We start from the raw sequence: 18650 nt of genomic DNA on the forward strand, positions 1-18650 counted from the left end.
GGAGAGATGAATGGATAAAGAATGTGTGGCACACACACACGTATACACCATTGAATATTAGCCATAAAAAGGAAGAAGTTTTTGCCATTTGCAACAACATGGACAGACCTAGAGAGGATTATGCTAAGTAAGTCAGACAGAGAAAGACAACTAGCAAATCACTTCACATATATATGAAACCTAAAAAAACAAAGCAGAATAGACCGTAAACACAGAGAACAAAATGGTGGTTGCCAGAGGGAGGTGGTGTGGGGGAATGGGCATAAGGGTGAAGGGGAGTGGGCGATACAGGCTTCCAGTTACAGAATGAGTAAGTCACAGAGATGAAAGGCACAACGCAGGGAATACAGACAATGGTATTGTAAAATGGTGTTGTGCGGTGACAGATGGTAGCTACACTTGCAGTGAGGACCAGATAAGGTAAGAAGTTGCTGAATCACTACTATGTTGTACACCTGAAACTAATGAGACATTGTGTGTCAACTATGCATCAAAAAAAAAAAAAGAAAGAAAGAAAGAAAGAAAGAAAAGAAAAGAAAAGAAAAAAAGAAAGAAAGAGAGAGAGAAAAGAATATCATGCTTATAAATAAAACAATTTTTTAACATTTACTCTCCCTACAATATCTGGAACTAGATGAGTCCTTCAGTATCATTATGCTATTCAACCGCTTAATTTTAGAGATGAGAAAGCAGAGTCCAGAGAAGCTTGACATCTTAGGCCACACACCAGGGTAGTGGTGAAGAAGGAACAGGAACCTAAATTTCCTGACTTCCAGAGCTCTGTACACATGTTAACAGGGTGACCCATCTTCTGTGCTGCTTGGTATTCACTCAAGAGTGCACAGCACAGGTACTGGACAGCGCTGACCACGCGAGCTAAAAAAGGCAAGAACTGAAGACAGAGAAGACTCAAGCCCCCAGCACTCCCAGCTTTAATCAGAAGACCAAACATCATGCCAAGTCTCTAGAGGAGCGGTCCTGACTCACTTTCATCTCCTCCTTCTCCAACTACACTTGGCCCCTACTTTCCTCAGACCTTCCAACCAATCCACCCAGGAGTAGGAACACGCCTTCTTGCGCCTGCATCCCCTACAGAAGGACCACACTTATGTTCTTACATCCAGAATGAGGGCCACAGGGATTCCCAATTCTCTAGGTATAAAGACTCAAAGGGAGAAAATTCGGATACCAGCTCCCCTCCCCAGGGATTACAGTTGTATTTGTTATTAACCGTAAGTTAAGAAAAATATACAACAAACATCCACTGTGAATTGTGTAGTATTTTAAAGAGGTCATAGTTTATTATTCTGTAAATGCAGCTATGTACATTGAAACAGAATAATAGCTACAAATGGGTGACATTATGTATTTGGTTTACAGACACCTGGGACTGTTTATGGGTTCTCAGACATTGGGAAGTGCTAGGTGGTGGCATCAGACCAAAACTTCAGATGGGATATCCAGGGGTAGGGGTGGAGGGTCTTTAGTCTCTCATCACCTTCCGGTCAAAGACAAATATGGCAGACTAATGAATACACAACCAGAGGGTCATCAGCTCACTTCAGATTTCCCACCGCATCTGTCCCCACGTTGCAGTTTTACTATCACAGCATTAGGGTATTTTTAGTACCACTGTTTTGGGGGAACAAAGGGTCTCTCATTTACTTCAGTCCTCTGGTCTATTCTTGGCTTTCCTAGCCATGCTGCCTCAAGTGGAAAGCCCCATCCCAATTCACATTCCAGTCTTTTCCCCATCTCTCACCAGGAATCATCTCTAAAGAGTAAGCAACTGACAAGTGATGGATAATTTGCATTTTAACCCTATTCAAATTTGGGTAAATGGTTTAATATGCATGCTAATATTCCATCATTATTCCAATTAAGGAAACTATTATGTTAAAGTGTTTAATCAGGAGAATTAAGGAGAACTCCAGACACCTAAAATTAACCTCTAATAGTCTTGACATTCATTTCATTTAGGTGCAATTTGCCAAGCTATAAGCAACTCCTTGCTTAAAACTTCTGCTCAGGCACGTGGGTATTCCTGATAAGACCTAAAAGCAATTCATTTCCTAACTAGATTGCTGTCTAAAAGAATAAACTGAAAGGGCTGCAATTTAAATACAATCAAATCCCCAAGCAGTGCATTCCAGAAGACTTAAACACCATCATCGGGATCCCGAGGAACAACAATGCTATTCGCATCAGAAACAACACAACCACTTCCTCTTTCTCTGACCTTCTCTGTTTAATTACTTCCTGTGATTTCTTCTAGGGCTGTACGTGCCTGCTTCCCCAGGCGGCAGGCTTTCCATACAAGACGGATTTGTCTGGAAGGTGCAGAATGCCAGCTGACCATAGACCTTACATACAAAGCGCTGGGACTTCATATTTCTTTTTATTTATTTATTTATTTTTAAATTTTTTTTAAAGATTTTATTTATTTATTTGACAGAGAGAGATTACAAGTAGGCAGAGAGGCAGGCAGAGAGACATAGGAGGAAGCAGGCTCCCTGCTGAGCAGAGAGCCTGATGCGGGACTCGATCCCAGGACCCTGAGATCATGACCTGAGCCGAAGGCAGCGGCTTAACCCACTGAGCCACCCAGGCGCCCTCATATTTCTTTTTAAATGATGGATTTCTTGGCCCTCCTGGCATTCACCAAGAACGCTTTTTAAGCCGTAAGAAAAAATTCTTCCAGCATATTCCCATCTAAAGCCAAGCTCCATCTCAAAGCTGGAAACCCTGCCAGGGATGGAGAAGTGGCTCCTTGATAATATTATGTCTCCATGTGGAAGCACCACCTTCTTCAACAGATTCCAAACACCAAGTATGTGAAGTCAACTTTGAAGACACAAACCTGGCCGCTGTGAGCTTACTACCGTCACTACCGGATATGCCCTGACAACCCATGAATTGTCATCCACGGACCAGCAGCACCTGGAAGTTTATTTAAAAATGGAGAATCTGAAGGGCACTTGGGAGGTGCAGTGGGTTAACCATCCAACACTTGGTTTCAGCTCAGGTCATGATCTATCTCAGGGTCCTGGGACTGAGCCCCGAGTTGGGCTCCATGCTCACTACAGAGTCCACCTGAGATTTGTTTCTCCTCCCTCTCCCTCTGCCCCTCCCGCTTCTGTTGTCCATCTGTCTCTCTCTCCCTCTCGAATACATAAATAAATCCTCTTTAAAAATGCAAAATCTATGGGGTGCCTGGATGGGTCAGTGGGTTAAAGCCTCTGCCTTCAACTCAGGTCATGATCTCAGGGTCCTGGGTTCGAGCCCCACATAGAGCCCCACATCGGGCTGTCTGCTCAGCAGGGAGCCTGCTTCCCCTCACCCCACCACCTGCCTCTCTGCCTACTTGTGATCTCTATCAAATAAATAAATAAAATCTTGAAAAGAAAATACAAAATCTGAGGCCTTTCTAAACCAGAATCCTCACTTTGCAAGACTCACAATACAAGTTTAAGTTTGACCCTCCTCCCAAAATAGCTAGGTTAAAACACAGGTCCAGAATAGTATGCATTGTTATCCATTCTCATCTAGACTTTCAAGGATAAAGTGGCTAGTTCTTTTTCCCAAAGAGGTATCTGTAAAGTTGCTCCTTTTTCTTTGAAAGATTTTATTTATTTGAGAGAGAAAGAGTGAGTGAGAGAGAGAGAGCGCGAGTGAGCAGGGGGAGTGGGAAGGAGAAGCAGACTCCCCACTGAGCAGGAGCCTGACAAGGGGCTTTATCCCAGAACCCCGTGATCACTACCTAAGCCAAAGGCAGAGAGACGCCCAACCAATGGGGCCATCCAGATACCCATAAAGTTGCTCTTTGTATCAGTACAGAAAAGGTCACCTCTGGGGGCACTGCTTTCCAGGGCTGAAAAGGAATGCAAGAAAGAAATGTCACCTCATAGCTCTGAGGCAGTTTCAGGATTCAAAGTAAGTTCTAACTTCATTTGCTCTACAGTAATATAAATCAAGCTGTACATACAACACAATTTTTTATATAAGAAAACTAAAGCTCTACGAAGTTATGACATGTAATATTCTATAATCATGGGGCCTGAAGTTAAAGGACCTGGATTAAAAATAAATTTTGCTCTGTGACCTCAGACAAGATACTTAACCTTTCTGCATCTTCTCCTGGCTGTCAGACATATTCCATCCACGTGTGAGGGCACGAGTGCATGTACACACAACACACACACCCCAAAAATAACTTGAAGAGCTTGTTGGGGGATTCTAGGAAGGGCATATAGTACCTTCGATGCTCTGGATGAAGACTGCCCCCCACCCTCAACTTGGGAATCCTGATGCCTGCAGCTCTAGGGGGAGCCCTGCAAAAGCAAGGGAAGAAAGGAAAAATAACTCTGAGAGTCAGTCATCAAGATGATGCTGTCTTCATACCCCCTAAGGCATATGAAAGTGCCTAGCACCCTAGAACACAAGCTCCCTAAGGCCAGAGCCTCCTTCTGAGTCACAGTTCCGGTTCCATCCCATCTCGGTGTCTGGTGCACTAGGTACACAGTAAGTGAATGGCACTCACCCCAGCTAGTCACTCCCTTGGCTCAAGCCTCACCACCCTGGTTATTTACTTACCCAATAAAATAATTAACACATGGCTTTGCAATTAGGGCTCAAGTATCTTTTTTTTTTTTTTTTTTTTTTTTTAAGATTTTATGAGAGAAAGGAGAGAGAGAGAGAGCATGAGTAGAGGGGAGGGGCAGAGGGAGAGGGACAAGCAGACTTCTAAGTGGGGAACCCTACGCAGAGCTCAATCTCAGGGCCCTGAGATCATGAGCTGAAGGCAGACGCTTAACTGACTGAGCCACCCAGATGCCCCTAGGGTCCAAGTATCTTCTAAAGACGGGTGCCTGGGTGGCTCAGTGGGTTAAAGCCTCTGCCTTCAGCTCAGGTCATGATCCCAGGGTCCTGAGATCGAGCCCTGCATCGGGCTCTCTGCTCAGCAGGGAGCTTGCTTCCTCCTCTCTCTGCCTATTTGTGATCTCTCTCTGCCAAATAAATAAATAAATAAATAATATCTTTAAAAAATAAATAAATAAAGTCAAGTAATTTAGATTTAAAGTCTACCACACTCTGAAAACCTCTGGAAACTAGTACTCCCTGATTTTCCTTAGTATAAGAGACATCTAGAATGGAGGGAAAGGGCCTCAAAGCTAGTTTACAAACAGTAGACTCTGGATATGAAACCTGTTTATACACAGATTAATGAAAAGGCAACCATTAGGCCGTCAGAACCAGAAGGAATACTGAGCCAGTACACGCTCCCCTGGCAGAGCAGACCTGTTTTGGAATACTGAGTCTGAGAAAAATCATAGATTTGATCTAACCTATTAAATGAAGGAAAAAGATGAAATGACTACATTAAGACTATATTCACACTTTGCAGCTTTAAAAGACCTGTAAAAATGAATAAAATTACTGGGATGCTGATGATTACATTAAACATCTTATCTAACATTTACTTTATTTCTTGGCGGAAAATATAAAACATAAACACCAACACGGCATACAAATAGAAAAAAACAAGTCACAAGCCAACTCACTCCTAAGGGAATCTTCAGCCAACCCTCCCCCGCACCTACCCCACCCAGACCAAGCCTATTGACTCTGAGAAACAATCTGAAGGGCATTGGTGATAGAATTTCTAGACCTCTGGCAGGAATGGCAAGAAGGCCAAGGATGTTACTACATCCTTGTAGTACAAGGCCAAGGATGTACAGGTAAGTACACTGACAGTAACAGAGGAGGCCAGCTTCTGTAAGACAGGAAATCTTAAAAAGACAGCCAACTGAGTAAAAGTGCCAGCAGTCAGCTGGGCATTACTGACATGACAGCACCAAAACTAACGAATTTCTCTAGGTCCTACCAGCATAGCACCAGAAAGCCGAACAGAAAGCAGAATGTGACTTCGAGGCTCTAATTCTCCTAGTAACCCCCTGGAGCAGGTCACTTCAACTCTTACAGGCATAAAGTGAGAATCTTGTTCCTTGACTCAAAAGGTGCTCTGGGCACCTCAGTGGCTCAGTGGGTTAAGCCTCTGCCTTAGGCTCGGGTCATGATCTCAGGGTCCTGGGATAGAGCCCCACATCGGGCTCTCTGCACAGCAGGGAGCCTGCTTTCCCCCCCCACCCTGCATGCCTCTCTGCCTACTTGCAATCTCTTTCTCTGTGTTGAATAAATAAATAAAACATTAAAAAAAAAAAAGGTGCTCTGAAGGTAGAATATTGCAAATGGATATCCTCTACCTTGTAGATTCTGAAAATAAATCATACTGTGCTACATGATATGAGACACTGGAGGTGGGTGAATCCCAATGAATTCCCAATTTATCAGGCACTGTGCTGAAATGCTTTACCTTCAAGATTTCATTTCCACTTTTTAACAGCCTATGAATTAGATAGAGTGACCTTCATTTATATTAACCCAGGACTCCTGGCTTAAAACACCTTCCCTTAATCAGCAGAAGACAGAACACAGTATGACCCCAAAACCCCCATTTCCTCCACTATCATCACAGCAGCCTGTCCCTCCTGGACATTTTGAAAAGGTAACCTCAAAATCTTTTGGAATGTAGGTACACTAAGAATAATAGTTTATATTTTGATACAAGGTATAATTACTTTTCAATTAACAAATATTTGCTTTAATCAATCAATAAACATTTGCAGACAGCCTACTATGCACTCAGCATGCTGCAAGACTATGGGTATAAGGCTTCATAAGTGATTATTCCCAACACCAGCAGGGCAGATAGGGCTAGCCTTCTCCATGCATTCTCAGGGTGGGATGCAAAACTAAGTAGTATCTGAAAAATCAATACTGGATGCCAATACTGGATGCCAAAGCAACCCAAGGAGGAAAAGAAGAGGAATAAGAAATGAAAACGAAGAGACAAAGATACCATTACCAGATGAACTAGGAAAGACAATTAAAAACTTAACCTGATAATTAAGTTTAAGCACTTAGGAATGGCCAATAGGGAATATACCTAAGAATGAAAACAACCAGATCTGAAAAATCATTCTATCAGTACACAGAGGAGCCAAAGCCATACATTTCAGAAGCTGCCCTTATTTTAATCCCTTCAATTGCCAGTTCCTAGCAAGTATTTTATTAAAATCCTGGCCTGACTTCCTTTCTATGACATGAGACACATAACAAGCTGCAGGAGCAACGTGTCACGCCCACCTAGGGCCAGTGCACAGAAAATGCTTTTTGCTCCACAGTGCACTGTGTGCACTGGTGCAAAATAGTCCTTCTACTCCAGTGACTATATGCCCCTGAACATGCTTTAAAAAATCATCAATGTTCTGGTCTTACATACTGCTTAAAGGGAAGCATTTACAAGAGTTCATCAATATGACTGGGTCTCAAACAAACAAACAAAACCAGCCCAATTTACACAACAAAACAAGCCAAAAAAAACCATACCCCAAAACTTGGGGCTCTGCCTCTATTATCATCTTGTTCAGTTTCTGAGAGTTTTGCTGTCAGATTGTGTATTTGCTTTCAGCCCGGGGAATATAGGAACTGTGCCAATACTGGTGTTCATGAGCATGGCTGTCTCTGACTTTGAGTGCCGAGACTCCATGAGAACCCTGCGGCTACTACAAGTTGTTAATATTGTGATTTCTGTGGAGATTCTCCTGCAGAGGCAGAAACATAGCCCCTGGCTTGTAAGGCACTCAAGATCTTCCACTTCCCAACTCCTACAACACTGACTGGAACCAAAATGGTTTTGAGCTATCAATCACAGACCACCACCACCAGATCGTTCGGCACCCAAGTTCCACAAAATGTGCCAAGGGCTTCTTGTGAAGGCAGTTTCTCAGAGGGGGTTTATCCACACATTTTCTGTGCACAAATACAATTACAATTATTGCATTCGTTGGTAGAGACAAAGCATCCTAAAATAATTAAATCCATTTTTTAATTCAACAGACATTTATTAAGCAACCATAATGTGCCCAACAGTACTGGGCCAACAACTAGAAAACTAAGCAGTTAAAAGGTAATCCTGAATTCAAGAAGCTCATATTCTGGTAAGAATCTAGTCGGGTATAGGCCCAACATTTAAATGGTGAGAACTGCCATACAGCATGAGGAAAAAATACTATAAAGGGTCCTCAGTTTTTTTTTTTTTTAAAGATTTTATTTATTTATTTGACATACAGAGATCACAAGTAGGCAGAGAGGCAGGCAGAGAGAGAGGAGGAAGCAGGCTCCCCGCTGAGCAGAGAGCCCGATGCGGGGCTCGATCCCAGGAACCTGAGATCATGACCTGAGCCGAAGGCAGCGGCGGCTTAACCCACTGAGCCACCCAGGCGCCCCAGGGTCCTCAGTTTTGATGTGAAGAGGGGATGGAAAAGAAAGAATGGGAGGACCTCATCAAAGTAATGGCTGCAGAACTGGTGGGAGGGGGAATGAGCAGAAATTAACTTGCAGAAGAAAAACTCCAGAATACAGAGCCTGAGTAAGCAGACTGTTGAGGCAGAATAGTTTTGGTATTTTTACTGATTCACTTTTATATATTTTATCTGATTAAAGGAAATGGAAAGCAGAGGGGATCAGCCATAGCTAGAAAGGAGGGAGCACTCACTAAATCCTCGTGGAAACAAGCCTAGCAGATGGAGAGAAGTACAAGTTCACCACCTAGAAAGATGAAGGGCCTTGCAGTAGGCCCCTGACTTTATACAATTGCATGTCCTGGCTTACAATTTTGTTAAGGTCTTTCCAAGTGTTTTGTTTTGTCTTGCTTTCAAGATCTTCTGATGAATGGACCAAGATGCAAATTCTGCAGAGCCAACTCCATGTTCTCAACATTTAAGGACTCTATTCATGTGGAGTAGAAACACTCCCTTTTTAAAGGCTGATGCAAAGAAACTGGATCAATATTTATTGTACCAGGTCTAATTTCTACAACTGTTATTTCAACGAACATACAGCTGACATCCAGCAATAACCAACTCTGGATTCACACTCCAAATATCTTGTGGTGTATCATAGAATTCTCAAGCCTAGGTTTATTTAAATTCACTTTAATTCAGTATGTGCCCCATGGCAATTTCAGGGAAGATAAAGAAGTAGAAAAAATTATGGCAATGATAGACTGTCACCAATTCAGAAGAATCAAGGATGGCATGACTGACAGAAACAGTGTGAGCTCAGAAGTCAGAATGACTAAGGCTGGCCCACCTGTCCTCCTCTGAGAAGGTACCTCACAGTGGTTAACGACAATCCTTTCTGGGCTGCCAGGATGGTTCAGTCATTAAGCAGCTGCCTTCTGCTCAGTTCATGATCCCAGAGTCCTGGGACTGGAGCCCAACATCAGGCTCCCTTCTCAGCGGGAAGCCGGCTTCTACCCTCTCCCACTCCCCTTGCTTGTGTTCCTTCTCTCGCTGTGTGTCTCTCTCTGTCAAATAAATAAATAAAATATTAAAAAACAAAACAAGTCCTTTCTGAGCCAGGCTGCTGGAGTCAAACCCTAACTCCTTCATTTACTAATGATACGATCTTGGACAAGTTACTCATCTTCTCTGGGGCTCAGTTTCCCCACCTATAAATGGAGGTAATAATACCCCATCTATCTCATAGGACTCTTGAGAAGACTAAATGACTAAAGGGCCGTCTTAGGCAAAGCAACTTAAGCTTCCTCATCAGTTAAATGGAGTAACTCCAGGGCACCTGGGTGGCTCAGTTGGTTAGCCTCTGACTCTTGATTTCAACTCAGGTCATGATCTCAGGGCTGTTTTGAGGGTGGTGGGATCCAGCCCCACATTGCGTTGGGCTCTGCGCTCAGTGGGGAGTCTGCCTGAGACTCTCTCCCTCAGTCCCACCCCACCACCGGTGGCTCTTGTGTGCACACGCTCTCTCTCTAAATGAATACATAAAATCTTTAAAAAATAATAAAATAATGGGATAACTCCTTCTTCATAGGATTATTTGAAAATTAACAAGCTGAGCCTATAAGAAACCTATCCCAGTGGCCTGCTAAGAGCCAACACCAGACACCTGATTGATGCTTGGTGCTCGACAGTAAGCTTTACATAGGATATCTCCTTTAATTTTCATAGCAATTCCATGAAATTGCTAACATTCACTCCCATTTTATTCACTCAGATAAAACCAAGGTGAAAGGGGCGCCTGGGTGGCTCAGTGGGTTAAAGCCTCTGCCTTCGGTTCAGGTCATGATCTCAGGGTCCTGAGATCAAGCCCCGGATCCAGCTCTCTGCTCAGCAGGGAGCCTGCTTCCCTTCCTTTCTCTCTCTCTGTCTACTTGTGATCTTTTGGTCAAATAAATAAATAAAATCTTAAAAAAAAAAAAAAAAAAAGCCAAGGTGAAAGATAAGTAACTTGCCTTAGATCAGAAAGTGAGCAAACAGCTGAGCCTTGAGCTGTAAATATAAGTTAAATGCCTTTAACTCAGGATCATTAATTGGCACCTGGCTGAAATGACAGTTGTAAAAGACATTTTCAGTCAACTGCGCTGAATGTTAAAGACAAAAGGGAATGATTCTTAATTTTGTAAAGTGTGATGATAGTATTGCGGTTTCCTGGATGAGTATCCTCATCTTGTGGGAAGTAAGCTCAAGTATTCAGAGACAGGACATTCTGACGTCTCATTTCTTTGAAATGGTTCGGTAAAAATATCTGTGTTTTTTTTGTTTTTTTAATGGAAGACCTTTCAACATTAGGAAAAACATGACTAAAAGTCCATTCTCAGCAAGATGTGTCTTTCAGAGAAGTATTTATGAGAAGGACAGAATAGCTACATGGTAGGCCGATGTCTTCTGCGTTAAGCTCACTTGAGAAGGATTTCTTCATTTTGTCAACAAATTTCCAAATCATTCAAGACCGTAATCAAATGCTTTCAAGATACAGACAAAATGCACATAATCAAAAAATTTTTTTCCACTCTTTTGGACAAAAGATTCTTTTCAACAGTTTGTTGATGCTTTTTCCTTTTAAATTTTTTTTTTTTAAATCTGTAGAAATGTAAATCTTAACATGCATTTGTAGCTGGAATGGGATCAGAGGAGAAAGGTCAGAGTATTTTTTCTTTTTTTAAAGATTTTATTTATTTATTTGACAGAAAGAGACACAGTGAAAGAGGGAACACAAGCAGGGGGAGAGGGAGAAGCAGGTTTCCTGCTAAGCAGGGATCTCGATGTGGGGCTCAATCCCAGGACCCTGGGATCATGGCCTGAGCTGACACTTAACGACTGAGCCACCCAGGTGCCCTTTGAGAAGTTTTGTTTTTTTTTTTTTAAGATTTTTTATTTATATATTTGACAGAGAGCACGAGCCAGCGAGAGAGGGAACACAAGCAGGGGGAGTGGGAGAGGGAGAAGCAGGCTTCCCGCTGAGCAGGGAGCCTGATGCGCGACTCAATCCCAGGACTCTGGGATCATGACCCAAGCCAAAGGCAGACACCCAACCACTAAGCCACCCAGGCGCCCCTCCCTCGAGTTTTAAATAGACATAGAAAAGAGCATGAGAAGACAAAACATTTATTATTTTTTAAAAGTAGGCACAATTTTGACAGTTGCAAGATTCTGACTTACTGTACTGACACTAAACATATTTGTTATATATCTGTACTATTTAATAAAAACCTTAAATATATATGGACTATCAAGAAAATCTACTTTAGGGGCGCCTGGGTGGCTCAGTGGGTTAAAGCCTCTGCCTTCAGCTCAGGTCATGATCTTAGGTTCCTGGGATAGAGCCCACCATCGGGCTCCCTGCTCAGCTGAGAGCCTGCTACCTCCTCTCTCTCTCTTTCTCTCTCTCTCTCTGCCTGCCTCTGCCTACTTATGATCTCTGTCTGTCAAATAAATAAATAAAATCTTAAAAAAAAAAAAAGAAAAGAAAAATCTACTTTACCTAAGGCATAACTATTTCTCCCATAGGTCTCCCATTTGAGATCACCAAACTGCTTTATTTTAATACACCTTGTCTACTTCCAAAAGGTATCTGTAGGACCTCAAACATAAAGCCATTAGAAAAGAAAATGAAAGATCAAAATTCATACTAGAGAGGTAAATAATCTAGCAAAAAGCTAGACTAACTATGACTACTGTAATCAAGCAATAATTTTAGCTCTGAGCTTTCAGACAGTGGTTGCAAAAAAACCCAACAACAAAAAGGCAATCACAGCAAGTCCTGCAACCCAGAGAGAAACCTTCTTCCAGGCACTAACATTTAAAAGGAATTTTTCAGATGGGTCATTACGTAAGAACTTGAACAATACAATGAACAGTGTCCACAAATGGCAGTTTACAGCCCCTACAGCCCGTGTTCTTACGGGCTTACGTTTCATGTCTCATGCCAAGGTCATTACATTAAAAGTAATCCCAGGAAGGCCACTTCTGCACTGGGCTAAGGTGCCACGGCTTTCTGATTCTCTAACTGAATCCAGAACCTGTCCTCAAATACCCACTGTCTCAACTGGGCTTCTGACAGCAGTGGAGGCAACCAGTTCCATGCTGAATTGCTCTGAAAGCATGAAATGAGATATAGTCATTTCTTGCTGGTGATCCCACCCCAAATCCCTTTGCTTTGGCTATCAAATGGGGTAGGTGCAAAGCTGACATGCTAGGGTGAAAAGGGAGAGGCCAGGCCAGTATTCCCAAGGGATGGAGGTAAGGAACCCAAGGCAGGGCGAATGGAACCAATCTGCAACAAGAATCCCGAAGTTCAGAGCAAGGCAACTGTCCCTCCCTGCTACTACTATCTGTGTGTGCCAGGACAGAGGAAGACCTATAAAAACACTTGTCTATTAGTCAAGTTGGTATGGGGGCAAGGCACAAGAGCAACCCCCCCCCCCGCATTTTACCCTTTCCTGAAAGCAAAGCAAAATGTTTGAAAAGACCAGCACAGGTGGTGGGACTGCAGCAACAGGCACACCAGGCAGGATGCTCTCCCGGTTCGGGTGTCTGGCAGACCAGGGGTTACTGCAGACAAAGATCCCCAAAGGAAGGAAATTCTCTTTCCCATACACCACCCCTCTCAACACCATCTCGTGCCCAGCCTGGCAACAGGAGATGCCAAAGGATAAAGGGGCATTAAAAAAAAAAAAAGTGAAGTAGTACTCTTAAGAGTAGAGCACAGCATTCTGTCACCTGCTACAAGAAAAGCCCTCCCTGTCAACCAGCCCTGAGTCACTTCCCCTCTCTGCATTAACTGTCAATGCTCACAGGGGCAAAAGACCCCAGGCCTCTCGAGCAGATACACGCCAACCCCCACGACCCCACAAACCCACTCTCTGGGCCTCTCCCCAGGGTGTGTCCCAGTGGCTACCAACCGGCTCTTTTGCGTCCAAGCCAGCGCCACTGCTACCTTAGCTAATGGCAGCTCTGAATGAAAGGAGCCGAGGCAGGCTCCGGATTTATGAATGTGCAGGGGAGGAGGGGAGAGATATCATGTGACAATAAAGGAGAGCGTCTTATTCACAAAAAAAAAAAAAAGAAAGAAAGAAAGAAAGAAAAAAAAGTGGCTGGTGGCGGGCACAGCCACTGAGCAGCGGCGTGGGCCGCCGTGAGGTGACCACTCCGACCCGAAGCCGACGACCTCAGGCGCGGGGCCCAGGAGCCCTGCCTCCGCTGCTCCCCTAATTGGAAACGCCTCGGGCGGGGGTGGGAGAAAGCCAAACCCGATTTCACTACCGCGAGGCTGGAGGGAGCCTCACCTTGGCCCCCGGCTGGGAAACGGCCCGGATGCCCCGGAGGGCGGCGGGTCACCCCAAAGCCCCTCCAGCGGAGCGCCCCGAGCATTGTTCCCTTCGGGCCCGCGGGCCGGGCACGCATGCCTGTGCATGCGCGCACACACACTCGCACACAGATACATACATTTACCCACACACACTCTCACATACACACACTGGCCCGCAGCACACCGCCCCGCACGCTCCCGCCCGCCCCCGCAGCACACGACTCGGATCCGCCCCCGAGCGGCCCGATCCCGCGGGGCGCCTATCTCGAGCCCAAAAGCGCGTGCACACACGCTCACACTCGCCGCGGGACCCCTCCAGCGGCTCCCGCACGGCGACCTGCCTGGGGATCCCTGCTCACGCAGACCCCAGCGCAGCCCGCGCCCAGTCCTCCCCTGGCTCCGCCGTGTTTTTTATGAATGAAAATGTGGTATGCAAATGAGAGCGATTCAAGAAAACGAAATGGCGGAGCCTGGGCCCCAGTGGGTTCCCTCAGGGACCGGGGGGCGAGCGGCGGGGCAGGAGTCACAAAGTCACTACATGAAAACCCACCGACCCCGGGAAGCCGTAGCGGGGGTGTCAGGTCTTTCGCTCCGGCCACGGAAGATTTCGGGGGGGAGGGGGTGTTTGTGAGTCCCCGGAGAGGGAGCGGGGACCGCCCCGAGGTCACCCGCGCGCCCTTGGCCCCCGCCACGACCACCAGCCCGCCGACTCAAGGCGCGCCCCCGCCGGCCCTAAGCAGTCTTTGCCCCCTCCTCACTTCAACAACGCGGGGGGAAATCTCGCAGCCCAAAGCCCACAGGCCGGCTAATAGCTGCACCCCACGCCAAGTTCACCCAAGCAGCGTCCCTGCCTGCGTCCTCAGCCCCGGCTCCCTCGCTACCCCCGCGGGGCACCCTCGTCCCACCCCGCGGCCAAACTTACTCGTCCGGGTGTGTTTCTTCGGTCATTTTCCTGTTCACCTAGACGCCTGTCCCGCGGCGGGCAGCTTTGCTCCCTTCATCTTCCTGTCCGCTCACCCCCCTTCTTCACATCTCCGGAGATCGCCTGATTTGGTTGGGGAGGGGGAGCGGCGAGAGATGAAGGGGCGCCGCAGAAGGGAGAAGGGGAAGCAGGGCGATAGGAGCGCGGGTGAGGTTTGGGGAAGGGGTGCAAAGGCAAGCTGCGGGAGGAGTGAGCGCAGCAGCGCCCGGGGCTCTGCAGGAGGGGCTCCGGGGGCTCGGCAGCGAGCAGAGGGGGGAGAGATTTGGGCAGGGGACGGCGGTGGGGGAGAGGAGGAGAAAAACAAGCGCGCCGTGGAGCGGCTGAGACTGCTGAGAGGAGGAGGAGAGAAGGGCCAGCCGCGGGTGGGGGCTCAGTCCGGGGTCGCCCCCGGGGGCCGGGCCAATCAGGGTTCCGGGGAGCGGTCGGCGGCCGGGGGAGGTGCGCCTGGGAGGCGGTGCAGGGCGCCCCGTCCGAGCCCCATCTCTCGACTCCACCGATTTACTCCATATTGGATTCTCACCGCCGCCAACAGGAGGAGGAAGTAGGGCGGAAGCGATGACGTCTTCCCAGCGGCCAGAGGTGGTGGAGTGCAAAAAGCTTCCTACTTGCGACCGAAAGAAAAAAAAAGGGGGGGGGGAGGGAGAAAAAAAAAAAAAAACTTTGTCCCGCCTACTGAGCATGCCCGGCTTCCTTTCCTCCTCCCTCCTGGCTTCCACTCCCGGAGGAGCCGCGGAACGGAGTTGTTTGTGCGGCGTCTGTCTGGCTCCAGATCCTTTTTCGCCATCGCTCCGGGTTTTAAGAAGCCCGAGAGGAGGGTGGAGGCGGGAGCCGGGGACTCGCGCACATCTGGCTCCAGTTTGGTTCCCTCCCTCCATCCAAACCCCTGGATTAAAAATGGTGGGGGGCGGGGGCGGAGACTTGGAGTTGAGTAGAGGCCCAGAGGGGTGCTTGGGCTCAGAGGACCTAACTACCCTCCACAGTGGAACGGGAGGGTGGGGACGGCACAGGTGTTTTTGCCAACGTTCTGAATGGCTTTTCAATTTCTCATGAATCTTGTGATCTTTTTTATCTTGCTAGCGGAGTGGGCATTTTTGAGGAATCATTATTTGTACACTTAAAAAAAAAAAAGGCAAATCAACACAGCCCAGAAACGTTTGCATTTCAGTAGAAATGATGGACTTCTTCGGGTTAAAAGGTAAGCTCAAATACATGTTTAAAAATTATTTAGTAAACCTCTCTCTTGTTGGAGGATGGCCCTTACCCCAGGCCCTTGAAGGCCATAGTTAGTGGGCCAGAGGTTACCAACCCAGTGGGCCTTGGCACAGATGAGGAGTAGTTTCTGGATCCCTCCTCCTCCTACCCTTTGTCTTTTAAATGATTTTTTTTTGTCTTGGCCCTGGGACCACGGGCAGCCCTACGCTCTCCAAAGCAGCATTGTCTAGCAGTGGATAAGGCTGGCTTCCTTGGCATGCAACCTGTGCCATTGCACGGAGATCTTTACTTGGTTTGATGTTCTGCTGTTGCAGTTTTGAGATTTTTTATAGTGTTGGAACAAGGAGCTCCACACATTTACTTTACATAGCTGTTTAGTATTTCCTTGGGGGTGGGGGCGTCTTGCTATAAAGCAAGAGGTAGTCCCTGCCCCTTCCTGTTCTGCAAGCACAGTGCTACCGAATGTGCCAAGAGAATATGCAGAGATTTTAACCAAATAGCAGCCATTGAACAAATTAAGAGACTAAATGCCTCAAATGTAGTACACCTAAAGGGTATATGTATGCATTTGGAGAGCCACAAGTGTTCCAAAGATAGTATCACCTTGAGTCAAGGAGAAACTAGTGGTTTACCCTAGGCTTCATGCCTATCACAACAATGATCTTTGTGGACATGGATTAGGGTTCACCCACCTTTGATGCTGAGTGCTGCTGTGTAGTGCTGAAAAGGGAACTATGCAAGGGAGGAACACCTGGGCTTTTTTTTTTTTTTTCCCTAGCAGCCTTGAGACCTTGAGTGAGACGTTTAGCAATTCTTCAGTTTCTTTATAAAACACGGATAATAAAGACAATCTTGTCTTTCACAGGTTTTAAGGCCATTGAGAGGCTATGAGAAAGCACCCAACAAAGGAGCATCTCATTGTTTTCTAAATCCCCATAAGGCTAAGGCATCTGTCCTGTCCTCACCTTTAGTCATTGCTTTTCTCCTGGAGGTGCTGAAAGAAATCCCACTTGGTCATTCCTGAACTTCCAGGAACAGATGTTTGTTCATGTCAAAATTTTCCATCCAGTGGGCATCGCTATGGCTCCATCCTCCAGTTTCAGAGTGTCCAAATGGCAAGGTGGCAGGTGAGATGATTATAAGTTTCTGCAGGTAGGCAAGTAAATCCGTGTCATCACCACTCATTCATCCAGCTCCCTGCAAATAGCAGTGAATGGCCCAGACGGCAGACCAGGCAGCCAGAGGAGCAAAGAAAAACATTCTAAAGTCCAGGTGTCATCAGCTCCCCACTTGGATGTCCTGATGCCAAATTCCAGCAGGTCCTTAGGTTCTCTGAGCCTTGGATACAACACCTGTGGGGTCAGGATAATACCCTCAACATACGGTTGCTGGGAAAAATAAATGGCTACAGTGATCGTATGGTATTAAGCAGCACACTGCGAATAGATGAATGGCAACCCTTTCTCCTGTCTAGCCAGTTGTATTACTAAGTGCCACCCTCCTTCACTCACGTTCCTTCCTGTTCCTTTAAAGAAATCTTTCCAGTTCTCTTCAGCCTCGTTCAACACCCAAAAGGGGCTTTTTAATGTAAATGTTCTTAGCAGGTCACCTCTTCGTCTTCCCCGTCGATTGCTGCGACTCCTGCAGCTCCATAGAATAAATGGCGATATTGGGCGAATGACTCGGATATGTTTTTGATCTGAACATCAGGGTTTTATCGAAGTCTACTGAATTGTTACCAGAATAGCGGGTATCACGTATTTAGGGCTTTAATTTAATGACATTACCGAACGAGCTAAATACCCATATCCGTGTTTCTCCCCCACAACCAGAAAAACAGGGGGCGGGCAGCTCTGAACACGATCGATTCAAGGATGTCGACTCTTAGTGAAACCTTACAGCTTCAAAAGTACAGTCGTTCTTCTCACAACTTCACGCACGCCCAGCGGAGCCCCCAGCAGGACCTCCGCCTACCCGCCCCTCCAGCTGGAGTCGTGGGCTGGGAAGCACCCCCAACCCGGGTCCTTCCGCCGGCCGCCTATAAATCCCGGAGTGCGGAACCGGAGCGACCCTCGGCCGCCAAGGAACGGGCATGCTCAGTAGACCCGCAGGTCTGGTTTCACTCGGAAGCCGGCCGCAGCCCCCGCTCCCTACCGCCCCGCAAGGGCGCCGGGAGAAGCGGACATTTTATCTTTCTCGGCAGTCGGTTCTCTTTCGTGTCCTTCGCCCCTTCTCTGCGTCCTTCCACCTCATTTGGGTTCGGCAGGGGCCGCGAGTGTAGATCTCCCTGGGCTGGGTTTGGGAGCGGGATCGGATAAACCACTCCCCCCGGCCCCCAAGGGGGCGCGCGCGCCGAGCCGGGGTGTTTTGGGGGAGGACTCAGCTGTGCACTAAGGTTCGTGCGGCGCCGCCAGGCGGGCAGTCTCCCAGTGCCGGGGCGCCCTAGCTCCCCGCCCCGCAAGGCGCGCGCAGCTGCGCCCAGGCCTGTCCTCACCTCACCCCCATTCTGCCCCTTCGGTATTTCTCAATGACCGGCGGAGGACACTTCCGACGGGGGAGGGAGCGGGTATCATTAGCGCTTGGTTTATCAGTTCCTTCCGGTCTGCCCAGAGCCCAGCCCTGCGTGCCGCTCCGCAGCGCCTCGGCGTCCCGGTGCCTTTATTATGTTTAAGTAAGCGGCCGTGTGTGCCAAGTGAGTTTGTAGCCCAGCTGTCTCTCCCAAGAC

At 47.0% G+C, this 18650-nt stretch overlaps 1 protein-coding gene across 1 annotated transcript in view; it reads right to left on the bottom strand.

Moving 5' to 3' along the window:
- SPRED2 (sprouty related EVH1 domain containing 2) overlaps positions 1 to 15284 on the bottom strand; it is a 115992-nt gene extending 100708 nt beyond the window's left edge. Inside the window, exon 1 of the mRNA XM_044264105.1 lies at positions 14654 to 15284. Within this exon, the coding sequence (XP_044120040.1) occupies positions 14654 to 14679 (26 nt within the window). The 5' untranslated portion in view covers positions 14680 to 15284. The remainder of the gene's footprint in view (positions 1 to 14653) is intronic.
- Between the last annotated feature and the right edge of the window lie 3366 nt (positions 15285 to 18650).

This window comes from Neovison vison, chromosome 8 (assembly GCF_020171115.1).
Source record: "Neovison vison isolate M4711 chromosome 8, ASM_NN_V1, whole genome shotgun sequence".
NCBI lineage: Eukaryota > Metazoa > Chordata > Mammalia > Carnivora > Mustelidae > Neogale > Neogale vison.